The sequence below is a fragment of the Microplitis mediator genome, chromosome 3, assembly GCF_029852145.1.
Source record: "Microplitis mediator isolate UGA2020A chromosome 3, iyMicMedi2.1, whole genome shotgun sequence".
In the NCBI taxonomy this organism is placed as follows: Eukaryota; Metazoa; Arthropoda; class Insecta; order Hymenoptera; family Braconidae; genus Microplitis; species Microplitis mediator.
The window spans coordinates 4,875,975-4,891,094 of NC_079971.1; the positions used below are offsets into that span (position 1 = coordinate 4,875,975).

Below are 15,120 nucleotides of genomic sequence, written 5' to 3' on the forward strand. Positions count from 1 at the left end.
CATCTTTGTTTAAATTTCAATTATATTTTTTTTGTTTCATATTTTCGCGGTTTTATTATTTGAGTTATTTGTTGGGTTCAATAAATTAATTGTTTTAATTAAAAATTTGAATAAAGATTGTTTGTAAATGTATATACTCATATATTTATATATTTTTAATTTAAGAAATAATTGTAAGGTTAGAATTTTATAATTTAAATTTGATTATTTTTTTCATACTTTAAACTATTTCAAAAATTTTAATTGAAAATTTAAATAAATTATTACATAGATTTTCATATATATTTTCTTATTAATTACTTAATTCATTATGAGTATAAATGTAGCAGACAATTGTAAATTTTTTAAATTTTAGAATAAATGAATAAAATATAAGTTGAGTAAAAATTTTAAAAATGGCCCTGAAGTTAGCAGACAATTAATAATTTTCGAATTTTTTTTCAACAATTTAATTTTTAAAAAAACGAAAACTAAAAATATGCACGTGTAGAAAATTTAAAAAAATACAGGTGCAATTTTTTGAAATATTTTTTTTTTAATAAATAATTTATTCTTTAAAAAAAAATCCAAAAATTATTAGACGTCGGCTAACTCCAGTATCATTTGAAAAATGCATATTTAGATAAATGCAAAATCCGGACGCGTATTTTATAAAATTTCATTATTTTAATTCATTTTAAATTTAGAAATTGTCTCATGTCTGCTACATTCACACTCATAATTTATTAACATAAATAAAAAATAATAAATTATTCTGAAGTAAGTAGACAATAAAGAATTTTTGAATCTTTTTTTTTCGGTTATTTAATTTAAAAACTAAAAATATGCACATGTAGAGAATTTAAAAAGCTACAGGTGCAATTTTTGTGATATATTTTTTTTTTAATTTATCGTTTTTAAAAAAATTCAAAAGTTATTCGACGTCGGCAAACTTCAGTATCATCATATAAATGATTCTAAAGTTAGCAGACAATAAAGAATTTTTGAACCTTTCTTTTCAGCATTTAATTTAAAAAAAAAATATGAACATGTAGGAAATTAAAAAAACTATAAGTGGAATTTTTAAAAATATTTTTTTGTACACCTCGAACGCGAAGCGGAGAGGTAGTATTTTATTGCCACCATTTTTTGATTGTCGTTTTTAGAATAAATTCAAAAATTATTCGACGTCAGTTAATTTCAATATAATAATAATCATTGAAGATATTATTCATAATTTCTTAGTATACTAATTAAAATTTATGTTAGTAATTAATCTTAACAAAAGAACACAAATTTGTCACTGCGTAATTGTATAATTACAATTATTCACTGAATTTAAAATTAGTCATTAATAATTTTTAAATTGACGTCAATGTCAACACTGACGTCTTGATTTTAGGGCTGGAAGCTTATCAACCCAATACGTCTGTAAAAAACTAATATTGACATATATATGGCGTGATTATATTAATATTTACATTGTTATATATTAATCATAGAATTTTTTAAAAGACGTAATTAACTTTAAATGGCAATGAATCACTTCGAAATTCGGGTATATAAACGCCAGCGCGTGGTCATAAATATGATTAATTGTACTACGAGTAATCAAAATTTTTGAAAGATGTCTTACAAGATTTTATTCATTACTTTAATTGCAAGCTTGTGTTTCTACTTTGAGGTGAGAATTTATTTATTTATTTATTAGAGAGTTTTTTTTATTTTTAATAAAAATATTTTTAAATTAAATAATTTTTATATTTATAAAGCTACTGTTAAATTTTTGAATCTAGTAAAGTGACAGTTCGTATATTTTTTTTAAATTTCCCGCTGTGATAATTGAAAATTTTCAAAAAAAGGGAAGTTATTGGTTTTGGTACGAGTTTTATCATATCCCGACGTTGTGTGTGTGAGTGTGTGTAAACTAATTTTTGTCGTACGATATCCTTAGAACGAATTAACCGATTGGGGGCAATCGAAAAGACTCATCAAGACTCAGATCTGATTACATTTTGAAGTCGATCGGTTGAGTGGTTTACGAGTCATACGAAAAATAAAAACTAAAAATTTTTTTTGGAGGTTTTTTTTCATATAACTTATAAATTACTTGCCTGATTAGTCTTAAAATGTAATCAGTTTTAAGTCTTGGTGAGCCCTGTCGATTGCCGCCGATTGATTGATTCGCTCCAAAGAAATCATCGAACAAAAAAAAGTTTACACACACACACACACACACACACACACACACACACACACACACACACACACACACACACACACACACACACACACACACACACACACACACACACACACACACACACACACACACACACACACACACACACACGCACACAGACGGACGGACGTCTGACTGAGAACAGTCAAAATATTTCCCTAGGGTTTCAAAACATCGAGATGTCAAAAACTCGATTTTTGAACATCGGAACGAAACCAATAACTTCCTTTTTTTTTTAAATTTAAATTTTCACGAGAAGTTAAAAAAAAAAAGAAAAATTTTGGTAAAGTTCCCGATTTTCAGCACTTTACTAATATGTCACTAGGTTTTGATATAATATAAGGAAGAGATACCGTTTTTGGTCACTAGAAAATTTTGAACACTTGGAAAATTTTAATGAAATTTAAGACGCAATAAGATAATTTTGAAAATGTGTACAAAGATATTTTTCTTACACTGTTACAATGGAATTTATATTTTATACTTTTTCATTAATAAAAATCAATTATTAAATTTTCAAAAATGCAGTAACTAAAATTTATATTTTTACCCTACTGAAAAAAATTTGTGGTTCATATGATCTTACTAATTTTTGGCTGGAAAAAATTCAAAAATTACGGTGTCATTAAATTTTTATAAATATTTCACTTAACGGATTAATAAAAAAAAATACATAATTCATAAAATTTCTATTAGTTTTATCTGTTTCATATGATAATATGACAATGCAGCAATTTACATAACATATTATTCACAAAGTAAAACCAAATTAAACAATTAAATTTATAAATAGATTTTGATTTTTTTTTATTTTATTCATAAAAAAAATTAAAGTAAACTAAAAAAATAAAACAATAACTTCTCAAATTTTTTTATTTTTGTGGGAAGTTAAAAAAATTCAATCAATAATTCTTCGATTTCAATTTTTAAATAGAGGAGCGACAAAATGGTCACATAGAAAAGTTCTATTGGTCATATAGTAAAAGTTCTTTTTTATATTTAAATCTTGGAATTTTTTTATCGATTTGCTGAAAAAAAAATCATTTAAAATTTTACTTTTTAAATTTTTTATAGCCGACAATTAGTGAGTAGGTAATTAAGCATAATTGTTGTATTGATTTATAACTAATGGATTGTCTTCAATTAAATGAAATAGATACATGCAGATAAAATTGACGATGAACTACAGGCACAAAGATTTAAATTATCAAAAATATGCACAGACGCCGGATTTGAATTTGCTTGCGTAAGTTATTTAAATATAAATATAGAATAATTATTCAAATATAATTTTTATTTCAAGCAAAATTTATAAGTATACAATAAAAAATATAAAATAGAATTTGGTTTAATATTTTTTTAAATATTTGTGTTTTTTTTTTCTCATTTAGGCTTTGGATGAAACTTGCGTTCCAAGTTGTGCTTACTATCAATTAGATGCTGAAAAAAATAATTGCCAGCATATAAGTGAATCTATATACAATCCTGATATGGTCGAGCACTTCCAGTGTACGGATCCAAATTACCCCGTTGATGACTTTGCAGTACGTATATTAATGTTGATGTTAATGTAATAATATTAAATTTAAAAAATTTATTATATTTATTTATGAGAACAAATTTTATTTTACAGCAATGCGATGGTGGATCATGTGGAAGAATATTCTGATGACTCTAAATATAAATTATTATTATAAAAAATAAAAAGATTTTTAATAGAATTAAAAAAAAATAAAGAACGGACAAACTTTTTTTTAAGAAACAAATAATTTAAAGTCTTGATATGAATTATTTGTACTTTCAAATTTAATTTTAACAATTTTTAAATTAGGGGTGTGCGAATAGATAGGATTTACGAATTATACGTAAGTTTTCGAATTATTTGTGAATTAACGAATAATTTCAAAATTTTCTTTTTATCGATTTAAAATTGTTATATTTTTTTCCGATAATTCAAATTTTTGTCAGAGTTAAAGTATAGCTTAGACACGATTCTACATAATAATTTTTCTTTTACTTTAAAAATTAAGTTCTCCATTAAATAAAAATTGAATATTTGAAAGTTGATCAGAATTTTCTCAATTCAAATCGAGTAATTTGAAGTTACAAATAATTCGAAAATTTTCGCACATCCCTATTTGTAATATAGTTTAAGAACAATAAATTAAATTTTATAATTTATAAATACCAATAAAAATTGCATAAATTAAAGTGATTAAAATTTTTTAATGGTCCTTTTAATAATCAATATAATTTAGTAAATTTTTCAGAAGAAAACTGTAGTCTGAAATTTTTTTCAAGAAAGTTTACAAAAATGATACAATAAAATATATTACGTTTATTTACAATAAAATTATTGTTTATTCCATTAATAAGTTTTATGACGATTTTTGAACTTCTTAAAATACGAAGGAAAAAAAATTGACTTAATAGAACCCAAGTAGCACAGAGACAACTTGAAGATGTCATAAACATGTCGCTTAAAAGGACAAGACAAATTTTTTTTTTGTCTCAAAGCCAAGTTTTTTTATATAAGTAAAACATATAGATGTTGGTTCTAGTCAGAAAATTTGTATTCTTGTTTCCGTTATAAGAAAGTCATTTAAATAAAAAAACCGTTTAGATGATTTATTTCAGAATTATTTGTAATCCACTTTTGCTCGTCTCGTGTCAAGTTTTTTAAGCAAATATTTTTTCGGTGATATAAATTTCTGATCACTTTGTCAACATATTGGTACCTTATCGATGTCAGAATACAGTCTCAAAACTTCTATATTTTATAGATGTCAATGTCACAGAGCCAAGTGTGCTACTTGGGATACTTAAGCCCGGGAAAAATAAATTCAAATTAAGTTTCAGAGTTTCCTTTAAATTTTATAAATCATTATTTTTTTTGGGAAATTGATTTTATACAATTCTAGCGTACAATAATTTAACTAAGAAATTTACTTGATTATTATCTTCTACGCAGAAAAAAAGGATTTCTTGGCACAAGAATTTTTTACTCGCCTCAAGAAAATTTTTGCATTATGTATTGAAAACAGAAATTTTCTTACGGCGAGAATGAATTTGCTCAGAGCAAAAAAAAATTTTTAAGTCAATAAATTTTTTCTCGTACCAAGCAAATTTTTGTGTTCAATTTATAATACAAACAAATTCTTGCGCCCAGAAATTCTTTTTTTCTGTGTAGTCTGCACAAAAAGTCCAACTAGTTAATTAACTTTATGAAGAAATTGCTTTAAATAATTGTCACAAAATAGTACATTTATTACACGTAAAAAAAAGTAAGCAAAACCCCCACTAATGGGATCCAATAGATTTTACTTTTGACAAAAGTTAAAAATTACTATTCCATAAGTAAAATATTCTATCGTAAAATAAAAATTACTAGGCGTTTTTATCTTTTACTTATGGAATAAAGTCGGACCGCGTTATGACCATTTGCTGTATTTTTTATAAACCAGGTATCGCGATAGTTTGAGAGAGAAATTAATAATTTTATAACGAAGTCTTACTTTTTTTTTTCCTTGTAATTATTCAGGCAATTAATCAATCCATAATTTTGTTAATAACAAATTTTTGTAACATAAATATAAATATACCCTAAATAGAACATATATTTTATTAAATACCTAACTATGTAAAAAATAAATAAGTTAAGTATCTAATTAAATTTAAATTTAATGTTAATCTTTGTTCTGAAAGTAAACAATAAATAAATAAAACAACAAACTGCTGTCTCTTTTTACTTACAATCGATTGTGTTTTAAATTCTTCCAATTCCTTCGTGTCTTATTTTCTCAAAACATCAGCTATCACTATCATGAAGAAACAAAATGTCAAATTGCATTAAAAAAAAATTGTAATAAAATTTGAATTGATTACCAGGTATTCTAAATATAAAATGAATTATAATTATTTCTGTAAAAATTAATTTCCGTATTTACATTCGCGTAATCAATTTACTGCGTGATTAATCTTTTATTAATTTGCATTGTTGTGTTGTTGTTCTTTGATAATTTTTTGGAGATAATAAAGTAGGAATGCACGAATTAAAATAAAATCTCGTGATTAGCAAGAAAATTATAAAGACTCGGAAATGAGTTAATTTGATATGCACGTTTTGTTTATTAAAAATGATTTTATCAATGAACAAATTTGATTCCTGGCTTTACTCTCAAGTATATAAAGGACAATTACCTCAATTGTCCATCATACTTCAGTTTAAAGTCTTAATTAATTCATTTAATTATTTGATATTAATTAAATAATAGAACATCAATTAACGATGAATAGTAAAGTGATACTTTTAAATATTTTTTATTTTATTGTAGTGTCAGCAAACTTAAATGAAGATAATTCTCAAGAGAATCACGAATGTGGAGGTAAAATTCATATATTAATTATTCAAAGTTACCTAAAAATAAAAAAGATAATTAATAAATTAATAATAATCTATATTATTAAGAGAATAAGGAAAATTTTGTTCCCGTGATATCTGTATAATAAAATATGTTAATTTTATTAAATTTGGTATCATTAGGAAGGTCTTGACTTGAATTTGTGCCTTTCCAAAGTTTAAACTCTTTCTAATTGCTGAGTTTCGGGATAAATCAATTTATCGATATCATTCGAATTACATTTAAATTACGCGGAAAAAAAGACAATTATATTTATTTTCTCGAAATAAATTAACATTTTAACTATTCTGTCACTAAATATGACTGAAAATATATAACTATTATATATATAATTAAGGGAAAATAAAAAATATTTAGTCTATGTCATATGTCTTCTATGAAAATAAAAATTAAATAGATTTAATTGGGTACCAGTGAAAAAAAAAATATATTAGACGACTAATAAAATAAAATTTGATGTGTAGATTTTTTTTGAAGAATCACATGATTATATAATCATTGAAATCAATGTTTGCGGGTCAATGATGAGATTCGTCTCATTAATTTTTAATGATAAGGGAAATACACAAAAGATTCTAGAGTATAGATTTCAAGAAACAGATAAATTCAAATTATATTCAATAACTTCTTTAGTAATACTCACGCATTCACGTAGTAACTGCAGGTTACTCGTAATAGTTAATTGAAAATCATATCCAGATCAATTTAGTAAAATAATAAATTCCTAAGGAGGTGGATAGTAAATTAAAACTTAAAATTTAATTTTTACCATAAATGAGATGAGTGTGAATGTAGCAGACATCAGACAAATTTAAAATTATAAATAAATAGATTAAATAATTAAAAAAAATAATATTTAGAAAAAATTCACTTATTAATTTCAAAATTTTTTAAATGCGCATTTTTTTTTTTTTATTTAATTTTATTAGTTATTTACTCTATTTATTATTAATTTTAAATTTGCTGATGTCTGCTACATGTACCCTCATTAAATTCTACTTTGTCCCTTTATTGGGACTTCTTTAGCAACAAAATAATAATATTTGGTATTAAAGGAATAAATGATTTCCTTTAATACCAAATATTAAAAATACTGATCGTCAAGTAGATTCACCATCAGAGAAAATAATAATAATAAAAATTTTTTAATTACAGACTCGAAAAAATTTGAATTCAAAGTAGATTGTTTAGCAGACGGTACAGAAATACGTTTTAATCAAGAGGGATCCGATGCAACCCAACTCTACGTCGACGGTTATCAAGATTCTTCAGATTGTATGGAGATATATCCTAGTGGAACAAATGATGGCAGTTTTGCTATCAAGTTCGATAAGTGTGGAGTTACATTCAGAAAATCATTTGCTCAATTCAATCTTACTGTCTTACGTCCACCAAATCGAATAAACGACAAAACTAAATATATTTTAATTCAATGCAACTATCCATCAAAAGTTGAAAAAGCATCTAAAGCTCTGACAGTACGTAAAAATAATAAATTAATACGTCATCCAGCATCATCTATGAATGTCTCACCAGCTCACATGATGTCACTGATATATGAAAATCAGCCTGTTAAAGAAGTAGAAGCTGGAAAAGTGATTACTGCTAAAATTTGTATCACGCCAAAAGTTTTCCGGGCAATGATAAAAAAATGCAACATAACAACAAACGACAATAAAGATAAAATAGTAGAGCCTGTTACTGGTGATGATGGATGTCCAAACCGCCCAGAGTTTGGTCTGTGGACATGGAACCCGGATAATAACTGTTATCAAACTGACTTTAGAGTTTTCAAATTTCCAAATCGTGGTGATCTAAGAATTGAATGTGACGTTCACTATTGCCTAGAGGGCCAATGTCGAGCTGTAAGTTACAATAAAATTAATATTATTTACTACATTTTATACCCGTGTAAAAAAAAATCGTTCCAAAAATGTTCATGACAGTGAACTTCAAAAATTAAGAGAATTCTGAACTTTGAGTTGAAGATTTTTGGAACTTTGAAAAAATTCGGAAGTGAACAATTTTCAACTGGTGTAGGCTTTTCCTGTGGGTTTTTTTTATTTTTTGAGAGAAAATAATTTGATTTGACAATTTTTTGGGTTTAAAGAACATTAGAAAAAAAGGAATTATGAAAATTTACGACTCTTACCAATGATACTAAAGTTAGCTGACGTCTAATAATTTTAGGATTTTTTTTTTGAAACGATAAATTATGAAAAAATAATATTTAAAAAATTGCACCGATAGCTTTTTTAATTTTCTACATGTGCATAATTTTAATTTTTCTCATTTTTGTAATTGATTTGGTAAAAAAAAATCCGAAAATTGATAATTGTCTACTAGCTTCCGGATCATCACTTGTAATTATTTTAAAGTTCCAAAAATGTTCAACTCAACGTTCAGAATTCTCTCAATTTTGGAAGTTCACTGTCAGGAATAATTATGATACTAAAGTTAGCCGACTAATAATTTTTTTTTCAAGCGATAAATTAAAAAAAAAAATGCACATTTAGTTTTTTTTATTTTCTACATGTGCATATTTTTAGTTTTTTTTTTTGTTAATTGATTTGTAAAAAAAAAATCCGAAAATTTTTAATTGTCTTCTAACTTCAGAATCATGAATAATTTTGCAACGATTTTTTTTACACGAGTAATTACTAATTAATAGCTAATAAAATACACACTTATTTTTTTTCAGCCCAAATGTAAACAGTCCGCGAGCCCATGCCCCGACGCATAAGAAAAAAACTTATTTTCTCATTATAAATTTAACGCAGCCTAAATATCGTTAATTTTTTATTTTATTTTTCTGTCAATATACAAATGAATTTTACTATTATTAATTATATTATAATTATGTTTTTCATGGATACGTAATAAATACCAAGTATCCTATTGTAACGTTTATTATCGTTTATTTTTTTTTTGTTTCATATAATTGGAAATAGAAAAAACTTGATTTATTATTATTAATATTCATTTTTTAGTTTAATAAATTAAGTAAAAACAAATAAAATTAGTTTATTATTATTTCTGTGTTATTTATGTGTCATGTCACTCGCTCATTTTTACTCACTTTCATACTCGAATATTTATAATTCGCATTTATTTATGCATCGAATTATGACTTACGACTATTTTTTTTTTCATTTTTTAATATTTATTAATGATTCTAGTGGGCGTATTTTTTTTTACCGTCGATTTATTATTATTTTTGTATCTCGTATTTTTTTTTTTATTCATTCGTTTGCTCTTAATTGTGTTGATCAATTTTATAACGTGGCTCAATTAACTAATTGCTACACGCCACACTGCACACATAACTACGAACATACAAATATATATGTATATATATGTATATATATACATATATATATACATATACGTATATATAACACAATTTGATACAAGTAACGACCTAAGTACACACATATGAACGTACATTGCATTTTATTTTAGTATATTATATTAAATTGCTGTTTGGTACATACGAATTATGTCAATGACATTTTTTTTGTACCGCAGATTATTTTATTTTTTACTCCACAATGCAATATATCTCTACTACACTCTAGAGTCTATACAATACGACGCTAATCGCCGCTACAATTTGGGACATTGTTATTATTATTATTATTTTTATTATTATTGTTATTATTTTATTCGCTGCAAAGGAAAACAATTTAAATACTCATGTCTTGATTTAAATTTAAATAAAAATAATAAAGTAATTGTGCCTTGTTTTCTAATCTCTCGTTAATTAATTAATTTTTTTTTTTGGTTTTTTTTTTTTTCTTAATTCTGATGGTATAAAAAAATTTGCTGCTGCTGATTTCGCTGCTGCGGGGCAGTGGGACAATGAGTCATATTTTTCCTTGTTTTTATTTCGCTGTTACCTATTATTTTATTTATTTATTATTAATTTATTATTTAAGTTATTATTTAATAAAGGGCGCTAGTTGCCATTTGTTGACCGCTGCATCGGTGGAATCACTGGATCACGTTCTGTGCCATATATTTTACCAGCTTTTCGCGCCATATTTCCTAACATCTCCATGGAACATTTGTGCGCTGATCTTAACGATAGCGCCCACTCTTTCAAACTGATTTCATCCTATAAATAAATGAGTTATGTATAAATATATATATTTATAAATTTATATAAATAAGTATTTCTATTGATTGATTAGGGGCCGCTCATAAAATACGTCACGCAAAATTTTACCACTTTAATCCTCCCACTCCCTTCGTAACGCTGTCACATTTTCTGTGTCTCTCCTTTCAATATCTCGTCACAAAAGATAGATCTCCCCCCCTATTGTGACTGAAATATAGGGAAGGAATGGGGGCAAAACGGGTTACTTAAGAAAATATCAAGTTTTCGAAGACTCAAATATGCAAAATATTTTTTTTTTTAATGATATTCAAAGTAAATAGAAAAAATTTTCAGTTTCTGTCAAAAAAATTCATTGTTGCGGGAAAAATGGACTGTTTCATTAAAAGGTGAAAAAAAAAAGAGTTTCTGGATATTAAATAAATTTTTTAAAAGTAATTTACATAAAGAAAAATTATATTTGATATAAATATTGGATACAAAGGAAACGAAATTTTGAAAATTTTTATCATAAAACAAAAGTCATAAATATTTTTCGACTGACACTCGATTTTTGAAAATTTTAACAACAAAAAATTTTGGGGGTACCCCCCGGCATAAAAATATTTATATAAAAGTATTTACAAATATGTAATGAATGACTTTCTATCGTAACAAAAAAATAAAACAGAAAAATTTGCAAAATTGTTTGATGCGACTTTTGCAGTAATCGACACCCCCTCCTACCCCATAAGTGCGACCATATTTTATTAACGGGCCCTTACTTTAGAACTAATACTTACGGGATTAGTGAGTACTATTTTAGCATCACGAGTACGTACGACAATGCACTGTTCCCCTTTAACATGCTGCAAATCAGCACTTACTTCTTCTACTTGATCTAGGAAGACGAGCTCGGGCTTTGTTGTTGATTCAGGATGTAATTCTAATCTATTAGGGTATAATTTGGCATAACGTGTTTGCCATGCACTAGCAAATGGACCACCAAGTTTTTTTATGTAACCATGGAGTATACAATCAGACCCTTCAATAAAAAAAATTAATGATCATATATTTTTTCAGTTGACTTAAATCTATAGTCCGACAAGGAGGATAAAAATTCTCAGGCTAAATGAGATATTTTTTTTTTAGTTGCTGATCAAATTTACTTACCTCTAAAACTTTAAATCAATATGCATGCGTTTGCGTGCAGTAAAAAAATTTAAATATTCTAAACTATTATTTTTTTTTCAAAAATTTTTAATAAAATTTTTTTTAAAATTTACATAAATAAAAATACTCACGAATATTTATTTATATTAAAGAAAAATCCACGAAGTAAAAAAAAAGTCTTAAATTTTGAGAAAATAAAAATTTTTATTATTGCGCGAAAACATTTTTTACAGGTAAGTAAATATGATCAGTAGCAACTTACAAAAAAAAAAAATCTTATTCAACCCAAGGGAATTTCCACTTCTTTTATCTGACTACACTTTTTTTATTTACCTTTTTCATCAGCATCAAATCGCTGCTTTTGTTTAGCTTTCTTTTTATTTTCCATCTAAATAAAATTAATTTTTGTATACTTCTATTTGTATCAATGTCACTATCAAAACTTAAACAATATAAAAAAAAAAAAAACTGTACTAAAATACCTTATCAGCTTCAATGTTGATTGTTTCGAAAACAGTCTCAGCGACTTCTGCTTGCCATCTTTCGGAAATGACGAGTGGGAAATTTTTGTAAAGATCTTGATCAGCGTCTGTTAGTTTTATACCCTTAGTATCTTCTTCATCAAACGAACCGATGTCAAATGCATCTGCTGCATTAACTTCCCCCCTGGGTGGTATTAGCGGGGGTGTATATTTCTGCATATAAACCTGCTGCCAATCAATCCCATTGAAAAACGGATGTTCTTTTAATTCATCAGCGCCAGCGCCGCGACATCCGAGCCTGCTGTTGACATCGCGTTGCAATAGACCCTCCAAAAGTGAACGTAATTCACGTGAAAACGTATCTGGCAACTCGACATTCTATAAATAAAACAATAAAAGTTGTAAAAAATAAATTTTTAATGAAATTGAACACCAAAAATAAAATATATTTAAAAATTATAAGTAAATATACAAATAAATCTCTGTCATGCAGTAGATAATATTTAAAAAACTACTGATAAACATAAACCAATATTTGTTCAAATACTGTGTAAATATTTACACCCACCGTCGTCAATGTCATTCGATCAATTTCATGTTTGTCCTTAGTCTTATGCTGCCTGAACGGACTGTGACCCTTTAGCAGTTTGTACATCATGCAACCAAAGGAAAACCAATCAGCGCTAGAATCGTATGTTGTTCCTTTTGACAGCACCTCGGGGGCCATATATCCATGGGTACCGCTAAGAAAAAAAAAACAAGTCAAATATTATTTTGATATTAATTTAATTTAATTTACTTGGTAAATTATTTTCATAAAAAGAAAAAATGAAAAACGATTGACCCTGCGAGGAAAAAAAAAACTTTCATGGCAGTGAACTTCAAAAATTGAAAGAATTCTGAACTTAAGTTGAATATTTCTGGAACTCTGAAAAAATTCGGAAGTGAACAATTTTCAACTGGTGTAGGCTTTTCCTGTGGGTTTTTTTTATTTTTTGAGAGAAAATAATTTGATTTGACAATTTTTTGGGTTTGAAGAACATTAGAAAAAAAGGAATTATGAACATTTACGACTCTTACCAATGATACTAAAGTTAGCCGATGTCTAATAATTTTAGGATTTTTTTTTGAAACGATAAATTATAAAAAAACAATATTTAAAAAATTGCACCTATAGCTTTTTTAATTTTCTACATGTGCATATTTTTAGTTTTCCTCATTTTTGTAATTGATTTGGTAAAAAAAATCCGAAAATTGATAATCGCCTACTAACTTTCGGATCATCTCTTACCAGAATTATTCAGGTATGAGGCAAAAAAAATAAAAATGATTTGAAAATATCTATGAAGATTTTTTGACTTTTATTAGAAATTTTTGGGGAGGCCAATTTTTTTCACTTTTCGTACTCGTTCAAAAATAGTCCAAAAAATGGTTGATTGGAACTAATTATGAACTTTGTATGAACTCACAAAATTCTCAATTCAAATCAATTTTGCTTAAAAAATTTAAAAAGAAAAAACCGCAAGAAAAGATATCGTCGAACAAAAAAACTTTACACACACGCACACGCGGACGGACGTCCGGAAATAGATTATTTCCTAAGACCTCAAAACGTCGAAATCTGATAATAATTTGATATTCAAAAATCGGACCGAAACCAATAACTTCTACTTTTTTTGAAAATTTTTAATTTTCATAGCGGGAATTTATTTTTTTAATAATAACAACTTATATTATTTCCAAAATAGTCTATTGTGTGACAAGGGATAAAATAGAGTGCTACCATCACACAATATCTGAAATCGCGTTTTATTCATGATACTGAAATAGACAGACGTCGTAAAATTCTTTGTTTGTTATTTTAAAAATTCAGTATCAGTAGAACAAAGTATTGAACATTTGCTTCTATAAATTTTTTACGAATCCACGGGTGGATTTTTCTAAATTTTCATTTTTATTGACGTGTAACTTGCTCAGAAAAATAAAAAAATTATCAGACGTCTAGTCATATCAGTGTCACTTTTATTTTACTACGTAGTATATTATTATTTATAATTTCCTGCATTGAATCTACGAGTTTCAATGCTTTACTTGTTTAGCCGGACGGAACGAGATAACTCAAGCCGAATAGCTGCTGTACAAATTTTAATTGTCAACTTGATTGGTTACAATGACCTGATTATTATGAGGCTTGCGATAAACAAAAGTGATTGTGACAGGACTGAAATTAAGTTAGAAATTTATTTAGCGGGTGGCAAATATAAAGTTTTAAGTTTTAAATTTAAAATGTCCACCCATTTCAATGAAACCATTTAATCAACAAAGTTGAAACATGGGTAGAAATATATATAATTTTGATTTATAATGTGCAGTATGTACTTTTGCTATCAATTATCGTAATGGTAAGAACATAATATCGAGTTCACTAGAGCCTCTTGCTGTAACTAAAACTCCGCTTTCAAATGTCGAGTACTCGAACAAAACTTGGTATCTCCAATATGAAATTAATCGTAGATACGAGGGTCTGTCAGAATACCCTCGGAATGCAATTAACTAATTTGGGCAACAATTTTCATCTCTTTTTTGACAGGGAATTTAGTCATAAAAATAACCAAAAGCGTCGTCTTAAAATAGACACTTGATCCCATAAAATTATACGACTTAAACCCCAGCTTCAGTTTTTTATTAACTATTTTAGTGATACTAAAATTGTCTTTTAATATGTCG

General features: G+C 26.4%; 3 protein-coding genes across 4 annotated transcripts in view; 2 read left to right on the top strand and 1 right to left on the bottom strand.

Moving 5' to 3' along the window:
• Positions 1-47: 47 nt before the first annotated feature.
• On the top strand, positions 48-4,284 carry LOC130665158 (uncharacterized). Its single transcript, XM_057465449.1, has 5 exons — positions 48-178; positions 1,382-1,663; positions 3,378-3,467; positions 3,613-3,765; positions 3,855-4,284. The coding sequence occupies exons 2-5, from the start codon at positions 1,607-1,609 to the stop codon at positions 3,888-3,890; spliced, it is 336 nt and encodes a 111-aa protein (XP_057321432.1). The 5' UTR covers positions 48-178; positions 1,382-1,606; the 3' UTR covers positions 3,891-4,284.
• Positions 4,285-6,419: 2,135 nt separating this feature from the next.
• Positions 6,420-9,675, top strand: LOC130664549 (uncharacterized). Its single transcript, XM_057464502.1, has 3 exons — positions 6,420-6,606; positions 7,798-8,507; positions 9,344-9,675. The coding sequence occupies exons 1-3, from the start codon at positions 6,510-6,512 to the stop codon at positions 9,383-9,385; spliced, it is 849 nt and encodes a 282-aa protein (XP_057320485.1). The 5' UTR covers positions 6,420-6,509; the 3' UTR covers positions 9,386-9,675.
• An 867-nt stretch (positions 9,676-10,542) lies between these two features.
• The window catches only part of LOC130664548 (G protein-coupled receptor kinase 1), a 33,188-nt gene continuing 28,610 nt past the window's right edge, over positions 10,543-15,120 (bottom strand). For both annotated transcript variants that reach the window (XM_057464499.1, XM_057464500.1), the window contains 5 exons: positions 12,962-13,136; positions 12,394-12,771; positions 12,245-12,299; positions 11,542-11,783; positions 10,543-10,759 (listed from right to left, as the gene is read on the bottom strand). In XM_057464499.1, coding sequence (XP_057320482.1) covers positions 10,601-10,759; positions 11,542-11,783; positions 12,245-12,299; positions 12,394-12,771; positions 12,962-13,136 — 1,009 coding nt within the window. In that variant the 3' untranslated portion in view covers positions 10,543-10,600. The remainder of the gene's footprint in view (positions 10,760-11,541; positions 11,784-12,244; positions 12,300-12,393; positions 12,772-12,961; positions 13,137-15,120) is intronic.